The sequence below is a fragment of the Solanum dulcamara genome, chromosome 4, assembly GCF_947179165.1.
Source record: "Solanum dulcamara chromosome 4, daSolDulc1.2, whole genome shotgun sequence".
In the NCBI taxonomy this organism is placed as follows: domain Eukaryota; kingdom Viridiplantae; phylum Streptophyta; class Magnoliopsida; order Solanales; family Solanaceae; genus Solanum; species Solanum dulcamara.
Genome location: NC_077240.1, coordinates 77560368 through 77571234, shown reverse-complemented (window position 1 = coordinate 77571234; position 10867 = coordinate 77560368). Strand labels below are relative to the sequence as shown.

Below are 10867 nucleotides of genomic sequence, written 5' to 3'. Positions count from 1 at the left end.
ATGTTCGATATCCGCATTGGAACCCGGCTAATACGAATACGCATCGCGTAGAGTCACATTCGATGTCCCATTCACTTTTACTTGTCCATTTTAGATTTTGTACTCCTTTTAAAAATTATAATTAATAAGAATATTTTATCAGAATATCTATAGTAATTGATTTATATTTTTAGATAAAATAATTTAAAAACCAAGTACTATTAATATTGAAGGAAAAATGAATTATTTTTAATTTTTTTTTGATTTGTTAAAAATTATAAATAAAATTATAAAAATGTTGTTTAAATATTGGATTAACAAAAGTGAACGTTGGGAGTTTTTTTATTAGATATGGCTGCCGCAAGATTAGGCAAAGTGATTAAAAATGAACATACTTCACAAAAAGTCAAAAATTCAAATTGATGGGTTAGGATATAAGAACTTGGAGGACGCTAACATTTTATTATATTGAGTTTCTTACGTAGACGTAATTGATAAAGTTGGAAATTTTAATTAAGGAGAATTAAAATTAACACACTTCACAAAAAGTCAAAAATTCAAATTGATGAGTTAGAATATAAAAACATGGAGGAAGTTAAAATTTTATTATTTTTAATTTCTTTCGTAGACGTAATTGGTGAAATCAAAAATTTTAATTAACGAGATTTAAAATTAACACATTGCACAAAAAGTCAAAAGTTCAAATTTGATGAGTTAGAATATTAGAACTTGGAGGACATTAAAATTTTATTATCTTTAGTCAGTGAAGTCAGATTTTTTAATTAAGAGAATTTAAAATATGAAAAGTAAATATATAAACAAACTAAAAAAAGTTTAATATTTATTATATAAAAAAAAATCAATTATGTATGTTCAATATAATTTTCTATCAATTCGAATGATTTTGTACGTGGCTCAATTTGGAATATTGATAAGGTTGTCTTTACAAGATTCTTACCTGCCCAAGCCAACATAGTGCGAACTTTATCTATTTTATCATATTAATATTTTTGGTGTGGTTGTACGTTATGTATAATATATATTATCATGAAAAAATAAACATCTCATCAAAGTCAATTTTAGGAGCCTTTCATTGACTTATTAAACGAAAGAAGTTACTATCAGACTATTTCGCTGACTTTAGAACACCGATTTTATTGAACTGCTTGTTTCAAGAGATGATTATTAATCACCGACTAAGATCTTTCTATTATGTTAGTGGATGTTAGTGGGTGTTAGTGGATGTTAGTTGCCCACTAGCATAATATTTATTTGTTTCCGAGCAAGTAATTTTCCTATAAATTGTCAATGTTCGGCAAAATCTATATACAGATATAATTCTAGATACATACTTCTCCTCTGTTTTCCCTTTCTTTCTTTACTTTCTCTATATACTCTTACTCTTTTTATGTTATAATTTGTCAAGTTAGTTAATTTATAACACGTTATCAGCACGAGGCTCCGGCTAATTTTTCAAGAAAATATGGAAATGCCTCAAATCTTGTTTGGATCAATGATAAATCACGAGGATATTTGTGTAATTGATAGTGGAACAACCCATGCTATATTTAAAGACGAGAAATATTTTTCCAATTTAATTAGAAGAAAAGCTAATGTTACTACAATTTCTGGTAATTCAAAAATGATAGAAGGCTCCGGAAGAGCTATTATAATTCTGCCTAAGGGGACAAAAATTGTTATAGAAGATGCACTATTTTCTTCTAAATCCCCAAGAAACTTGTTAAGTTTTAAAGATATCCGCAGAAATGGATATCATGTTGAGACATTAAATGAAATGATTATTGAATATCTTGGTATAACCAAGAGTGTCTCAGGCCAGAAATATATTTTGAAAAAATTACCAACTCTGTCATCTGGCCTATATTATGCAAAAATTAGTGCAATTGAAGCAAATATGATCGTAAACTAGAAGTTTACTGATCCAAATATATTTGTGTTATGGCATGATCGAATAGGTCATCCCGGATCAATAATGATGAGACGAATTCTTGAAAATTCAACTGGACATCCGTTAAAGAACCAGAAGATTCTTACAAATGATGAATTTTCATGTGCTGCTTGTTATCAAGGCAAATTAATTGCCAGACCATCGACCCTGAAGGTTGACATCGAATCTCCTGACTTTTTAGAACGTATACATGGAGATATATGTGGACCTATTCATCCACCTAGTGAATTGTTTAGATATTTTATGGTCCTAATAGATGCATCATCTAGATGGTCTCATGTGTGCCTGTTATCATCTCGTAACCTGGCGTTTGCGAAGTTGTTAGCACAAATAATAAGATTGAGAGCACAATTCCCAGATTATCCAATTAAGACCATTCGCCTTGATAATGCTGGAGAATTTACATCCCAAGCATTTAATGATTATTGCTTATCAATTGGGATAAAAATTGATCATTCTGTTGCTCATGTTCATACTCAAAATGGCCTTGCAGAGTCATTTATAAAGCGCCTACAATTGATAGCAAGACCTCTACTAATGAAAACAAAATTGCCAATTACTGTTTGGGGTCATGCTATTTTACATGCAGCAGCACTTATACGTCTAAGACCGACACATTATAATAAATACTCTCCGTCACAATTAGTATTTGGTCATGAACCAAATATAGCCCATTTAAGAATTTTTGGTTGTGCGGTATACGTGCCTGTAGCACCACCACAACGTACAAAAATGGACCCTCAACGAAGGTTGGGCATATATGTCGGGTTTGACTCACCCTTCATAATTAGATACCTTGAACCGTTGACTAGAGACTTATTCACTATTCGATTTGCAGATTGTCGGTTTGATGAGACAATTTTCCCGCCATTAGGGGGAGAGAAAAAGGAACCCGAAAAGGAAAAAGAAATTGCGTGGAAAGTTTCATCACTATCACATTTTGATCCACGTACCCGCACATGTGAACAGGAGGTCCAGAAGATCATCCACTTGCAGAAAATAGCAAATCAAATGCCAGATGCATTTACTGATTTGAAACGGATAACTAAGTCACATATCCCTGCAGTGAATGTACCTATTCGGATTAATGTCCCAAAAGAACCATCTACAAGTATCATAGCTTCTGAATCCCAAACACGCCAGAAGCGTGGTAGACCGTTGGGTTCAAAGGATAAAAATCCTGGAAAGAGAAGCGTGAGAAATAATAAAGATGATACTACAATAGAACCTCCTGAAGAAGGTCAAGATTTGAATACTTCTGATATTCCTGAAGAAATCAGTGAGCCCGAGACTCAAGTGAATGAAGAACTTTCAATAAGTTCTACAGGTGATGAGATAAATCTAGATCGATCAAAAATTACGGTGGATAATATTTTTGCATATAATGTTGCAATTAACCTCATGCAAGATAGTGAAAGTCTTGGGCCTAAATCCGTCGAAGAATGTCGACGTAGATGTGATTGGCCAGAATGGTAAAAGGCAATTCAATCAGAATTGGACTCACTTGCTAAACGTGAGGTTTTTGGACCTGTAGTCCAAACCCCTGAAGGTGTAAAACCAGTTGGCTATAAATGAGTATTTGTACGAAAACAAAATGAGAGAAATGAAATTGTAAGATACAAGGCGCGCCTTGTTGCAGAGGGATTCTCTCAAAGACCCAAAGTCAACTATGAAGAAACATATTCACCAGTTATGGATGGAATAACATTTCGATATCTCATCAGTTTAGCTGTACATAAAAATCTTGAAATACACCTAATGGATGTGGTTACAGCTTACCTTTATGATTCACTTGATAATGAAATTTACATGAAAATTCCAGAAGGATTAAAATTGCCTGAAGCATGTAAAAAGTCTCGGGAAGTATACTCAATAAAATTGCAAAGATCATTATATGGTCTGAAACAATCAGGGCGCATGTGGTATAATCGTCTAAGTGAGTACTTAATAAATGAAGGCTATATTAATGATGTTATTTGTCCATGTGTTTTTATTAAGAAAATGGAATCAGAGTTTGTTATACTCGCCGTTTATGTTGATGACATAAATCTCATTGGAACCCCTGAAGAGGTACAAAAGGCAATTGAATATCTAAAGAAAGAATTTGAAATGAAAGACCTTGGAAAGACAAAACTTTGTCTAGGTCTGCAAATTGAACATTTAGCAGACGGAGTTTTTGTTCATCAATCTGCCTAAACGGAAAAAATCTTAAAAAGATTTTACATGGACAAAGCACATCCATTAAGTACTCCAATAGTTGTTCGATCACTTGAAGTGGAAAAAGATCAATTTCGACCTCCAGAAGAGGATGGAGAAATTCTTGGTCCTGAAGTACCATATCTCAGTGCTATTGGCGCACTTATGTATCTTGCTAACGCAACTAGACCTGATATAACATTTTCTATTAATTTGCTAGCAAGGTATAGTTCATCCCCAACGCGAAGGCATTGGAACGGTATCAAACATATTTTGCGATACCTGAAGGGTACTATTGATATGGGTTTGTTTTATACTAACAAAGATTGCGCAGACCTTATTGGTTATGCAGATGCAGGTTATTTATCAGATCCACATAAAGCTAGATCTCAGACAGGTTATCTGTTTACACACGGAGGGATTGCTATATCATGGCGATCTACAAAACAGTCAATTGTTGCTACTTCTTCAAATCATGCTGAAATAATAGCAATTCATGAAGCAAGTAGAGAATGTGTGTGGTTGAGATCGATGATACAGTTCATCAAAGAAAGATGTGGTCTGGAAAATAATGTTAAAGTACCCACAATTATATTCGAAGATAATGCCGCGTGTATAGCTCAATTGAAATGTGGCTTCATAAAAGGAGACAGAACGAAACACATTTCACCAAAATTATTCTTCACACATGATCTTCAGAAGAACGGTGAAATTGATGTACAACAAGTTCGTTCAAGTGATAATCTTGCAGATTTATTCACAAAGGCATTAGCAACATCAACTTTTGAGAAGCTAAGGCATAAGGTTGGAATGCGCCGTCTCCAAAATATCAAATGAAGTTTTCATCAGGGGGAGTAAAATACGCGCTGCACTCTTTTTCCCTTAACCACGATTTTGTCCCACTGGGTTTTCCTGGTAAGATTTTTAATGAGGCAGCACTCAAAGCGTATTACCAGATGTGTGTATTTTTTTACTAGGTTTTTTCCCACTGGATTTTTCCTAGTAACAAGTCACAACATCTATATAGATTTATTCTTTCACTAGATTTTTTTTATGTGAACATCCAAGGGGGAGTATTATGTTAGTGAATGTTAGTGGGTGTTAGTGGATGTTAGTTGCCCACTAGCATAATATTTACTTGTTTCCTAGCAAGTAATTTCCCTATAAATTGCCAATGCTCGGCAAGATCTATATACAGATATAATTCTAGATACATACTTCTCCTATGTTTTCCCTTTCTTTCTTTACTTTCTCTATATACTCTTACTCTCTTTATGTTATAATTTGTCAAGTTAGTTAATTTATAACACTTTCTATTTAATTTAAATAATCAATAAATTGAAGATGAACAGAGAAACATAAACAAGACAAATAAAGGGTGAAAGCCTAAAAAGCAACAAAGTCAAAGATAGTAAGAGAATGAAGCAGTTTCAACCAAGAAACTAATCCTAGACATCTGGATCTGGAATCCTGTTTCTCTACTTAGATCTTCATCTCATCTTTCTGCGCTTCCTCTTCAATCTACTCATGCGCTTCTTTTTCCACTTGGCCCTTGTGCTTGCTCAAAATTCAACATTGACTTTCTCTGTATCTCATCTTCCGCTGCTTCGGATGTTTTGGTAAATGATTTTTCATCATTAAAATATTAAGGAGAAAGATTTAAAAGTAAATTGATAGATGTAAATGTGTAATTTATTATTTTAATCTATATATAACTATTACACTTATTCTACCTTCTATCCCGCATAAAATTATACATAAATTTCCTCTTAAGTTATGTGAATATTAGTTACGTAGAATTATAAAAATACAATCAAACACCATATGAAATCAATACAAAAATAACTTTTATACAACATTTGGGAACACACCAACCAAACATTGTATAAATTTAAAACATAAAAACCAAACATGGTATAAAATTAACATGTATTAACTTTGCTGTGTTTATACGGTAACCAAACGGCCCCTAGGTGAAGATTCTAACAACTTACTAGTTAGTACTAATAGTACGACGTTTCCTTGTGCGGTTTTTACACGTCTATATTAGATAGCAAAATAACACTTGCATCAATAGATTAGTTTTCCAGAGACAACAACGATTCTTGTTGCTAACAAAAGATAAATGTTAGATATTGCACCAACTCTATATATGAGGAGAGCCAGAGATAAACAGAAGGGTCTTCTCTATATTCTTCATCCCTTCGTAAACTTAAAAGCATCCTGCCTGCAAGAACAACAATATCTCTGTAATGAACAATGTTGAGGAATCAGTACAAACAAGTAAATTCAATGTTCCATAAAAGAGTGTTGGGATGTGTGGCAAGCGGGAAAGGGGCCTTAATTGTACATGAAATCTACGTCCATCAAAAGCATTAGGTTGTAATAGCTAGCATGTCCAAGCACACACTTCTTCATCCGAAGGAAGGGCTGTTTTAAATTGTTTAATTAGTTATCCCCATTCACTAGAAAGGACTTTGCAAGAAATACATAAAAACACGATGAATATTCACGATTACTCAATCTACCATTTTATTTTGGAAGCGCCTTCTGGTCAAATGTACGATGGAATGTTCACTCGTACCATTGATGGCCAAACTTAGAAATGTAACGTAAAGTTCAAAAATTGAAGACACTAGCTAAAGTATAATGCTTGGAAGAGGATAAAAAAATAGAGGGAGGATGCAATCATGTCGAGGATTTAGAATTTTATCAAACCATTTAATGATTTTAAAAACGTTTTTGACTTGATGTCTATATGAATGAAAAGTCAATTGGAAAACAAGATAATGTATTATCAGGATTTAGACCTATACTCTTGTTCCCCATATAAGATCAAACATGCATTTCACTACCTCTATACTCTAATTTTAAACTTCTCCACAGTTCCTTTAAAGTTCCAACTTGAATTCCCCTATTGCCAAGCAATAAAATGGAAGTACGACTATGCAGCGGAAAAACACGTACTAAGAAAACACCCAACTGTTAATCCCTCCATCCAATCTCTGTTTCAATATCAAACATTCCAAGGTAAGTGGCTTCAATCAAAGTTAAATGTAGGATCAAATTTTTTGAAAACAATTACGATGACAAAAGCGAAAAAAATGACAAAATACATGAAGGAAGGAGAATATTTAACTATACAATGATCTTAAAAAACGACTTTGACTTGATGTCTATTTGAATGGAAAGTAAACTTGGAAACAAGATTAGGATAGATGGATTGTCAGTGACACTAAGAAGTAATAGAGAACTAAAAGAACAAGAAGAGAGTTGATGAGCCATAGTTTACACATCCCAAGTTGTAATTTTGTAAAGAAGTCGGCCATAGACTGAGTTATTTTTCTTCAAGGTCGAGGAAACTGAACCAATTAGACCATTTTCGACAACCAGAAAAAGTAGTTAACTAAGATAAGACAAATCTTAGTTCTCAACTTCCAAACTTTTAGAAGTTACAGTGAAATGCAGAAATAAATTCGACTACCCCCAGTAGGGTGTAAAAAATATCAGCAAGATCATTTAATAAGTCCCCAAAACATTTTACTTTATAGCGTGTTCCCCCATCTCATCGGAAAAACAGATTCGGGATTTAGAATAACACTCTTGTTTCCTATATTCAGCTAGTAGAAAATTTGATCAAATAAAGCAAGTTAAATGTCTATTGACAAGTAGAGGCAACAACAAAATGGTGATATACGATAAAACATGCATTTTGATTACCTCTATAAGTTTAAAGCAGCTTCAGAGTTCCAACTTGATTTCCTCTGCCATCAAGTCATCGCGTTCCTCAATCCCTTTCTTCCAATCCTTTTCATTGCCACCTCCATATAAAGGGATAAGACTTCCCAAACTGACAAAGGATTCAAAAGTGTCCAACCCACCACTAATCTTAGCATGTTTGAGCGACTTCTTTTCAAGACTATACCAAAGAAATTTCCTATTATCCATTTGCAGAAGAACATCCTTACCAGTCACCGAATATGCTATTGGCCTCAAGCAACTGAAAAGTTGACGACCCTCAAATTGCTCCACCGAAAACATCCTAACCCAAGACTGTTTCACACCGTAATCCTTCATCATCCATATATCAATATGATCCAACACATGATTCTTCGCATTTGTACAGGTAATATGACCTGAAAGCAAGCAAAGACATTCTCCCAAAGCAGCCAAATTTAACTGAAACGGCTTTCCCAAATACTCCGGAAATGACACCTCCTGAAAACTCCCATTTACAAGATTAAGACCCACAAGAATCAAAGGACTCCACCAAGCTGTCGGTTCCTTCGTTACAATCCAATGCAATGCACCTCCAGCACAAGTCCCATTCTCTTCCTTAAGCAACCAATAAGGACAATCCTGAACCTTCTTCCACCCACCCAACTTCAAACTATAAACCACCGTCTTCGAAACCAACGAAGGTTCAGCATCAGGATGATACCATTGTGCAATCGTAACCACCTTATAATCATCATTACACTTATCATACCCAAACCCCCCACAAATTTGAGCTAACCCCGGACCCCGTCCGCTCGGGGGTTTGCTCGGAGGGTTCATCTTACAAAAGGGTAACTTTCTAAACACCTTAGTAGACGGATTCCACACACCATTATGATTCATATTGTTCGAAATCAAAACTAACCCACGACAAGAACCCAGTACCTGAGTCGGGCCATAGAGGTGTTTCAGTGGGTGTTCAAGCTCTTTGGGCATTTGGGTCGACACGAATGAAGTGAAATCAAGAGAGAAAAGGTTGTCAGCTTTGTTGTGAGCTTTGAGAATCAGCTTCAGATCGGAATTTGGTTTCAGTTCTTGTTGTTTGAGATGAGCTTGGATGAATTTAGGGCTATCTATAAGGGTTTTGAAGGATTTCGATACGCACCTGAATCTTAACAATGACTTCACCGCAAGTCGAGAAAGTATGTCGGTGATAACTTCCGGCGGAATGTCCGACATTGTTGTTGAGTGGAAATGGTCACTGCCGGCCGGTAGGGTTTATAGGGTTTTAGGATATAGAAATGGATAAAAGGGTTAAAGTTTGTCTCCCTTATCTAGACAAAATAATTCCATATTATTTATGTTGTTTTTTTTTTAAAAAAAAAGGAATATTCCGTACCTGTTTTTTTGTTTTTCAAAATAAATAGATTTTTGGAATGAATGTTTTAAAGTCCAAAGATGCATTTTTGCTAAATACTTATCATAATTTTCATTTTTTAAAATCATAAAATATGAATTTTAATTAATAAAGCATGATCTCTTGGCAATATACTAAGATAACCAACACTAAATTGAATTTTAAGAAATTGATTAAAGTCAAAAGAGTATAATACAAAAAAATACTTATAATTTTTAGGGTTGTACACAATAACAAGTAGAGTCTAAAATTAGATTGTTCCTATGGATCATCACATGCATACATAATATGTATGATAGTATTGACCCCTTTCTCATAAAACATGTCTTCAACTCTCTTTTATCAGCATTTTTTATGATAATTAGTTTTTAATTGTCTCATCTTTATCTATCTCTTAGACAATTTTGACGATTGCTCAATTTTTTGTTTGCCCAACATACTTCTTATACTACTACATAAAATATATTATATGTATATGAACAAGGGTGAAACTACGTTGTATCAAGAGGGTACATAAGTAAAATATTATAGGGTATATATAGGTATATTTGATTTGTCTTTTGGAAATATAAGTATAAACAAAAAAAGTTGACTCCACTTGAACTAATGATAGTCCTTGGTCCAGTGGATTCATTTTTATAAGAGAAATCTGAGTTCAAAATCCGTCAACAACACAAGACACAAGTGTACATTATTTTGCTATTTTCCAATATATGTAGAATAATTTAGGAAAGCTTATTCAATTTACATGGTTGTAATTTAGATTTTTAAAAAATACACTATTTAAGTTCTTTCTTTAAAAGAAAATTAAAAATAGTCACCAATTTTCAAACCTCTCATTAGTTTTCGGTTAAACCTTTTTTCTTGAGCTTGACCTTGTTATTTTGATTAAATTATGTATTTTAATTATTTTTTAAAAAATAATAGTAGTTGAATAATAATTATATATTAATTAATTTTAATAAATAAAATTTAGTTTATTAGCTTTTTTGTGAATTTTCTTCTTCTTATGTTGAAACCGCTAGGTAAAATTTTTATATCCGTCACTGTTTATGAACCAACAGAGATAGATAATTAGGAACAAGCTAATATTAACTTCTATAATGTATATTTACATGAACATAGTTGGAAAAAATAAAATATAAATACATTAGCATCCAAATTCAATAAATTCACATGTCTTTCATAAGCATCACATGCTATGAGTTTTGTTAAAGGATCTGCTATCATTTGATGCATAAATATGTGTATTTCATGTTCACTTCCTTTTGTATCTCTAACAGATTTATATTTAATGTCAATATGTTTCATCTTTTCATGATACTTTGAATCTTTTGTATAAGCTATTGCAGCTTGACTATCACAATTGGTTATGACAAATTTAGCAACAACAATAAACATCCAAGTGGACCAGAAAATATTTAAGCCAAATATTTGTCTCTCCTTATTGATTAGTCTTAGCTAGGCTTCTTTGAGATTTTTCCTTTCTCCTTCTTCTGAGGAAATTCACCATATATATTCACGTTTTTAACGATCATATTTTGAATCGAAACTAAACATATACTCATTTATAGAAGCATTGTCAACTC

General features: G+C 33.2%; 1 protein-coding gene across 1 annotated transcript; it reads right to left on the bottom strand.

Moving 5' to 3' along the window:
• Positions 1-5969: 5969 nt before the first annotated feature.
• Positions 5970-9179, bottom strand: LOC129885136 (F-box protein CPR1-like). Its single transcript, XM_055959341.1, has 2 exons — positions 7865-9179; positions 5970-6371 (listed from the first exon to the last, which is right to left on the bottom strand). The coding sequence occupies exon 1, from the start codon at positions 9098-9100 to the stop codon at positions 7886-7888; it is 1215 nt and encodes a 404-aa protein (XP_055815316.1). The 5' UTR covers positions 9101-9179; the 3' UTR covers positions 5970-6371; positions 7865-7885.
• Positions 9180-10867: the final 1688 nt, after the last annotated feature.

Excerpts from the sequence above, each read along its gene's own strand:
- LOC129885136 (XM_055959341.1), bottom strand. The coding sequence starts at position 9,100 with ATGTCGGACATTCCGCCGGAAGTTATCACCGACATACTTTCTCGACTT.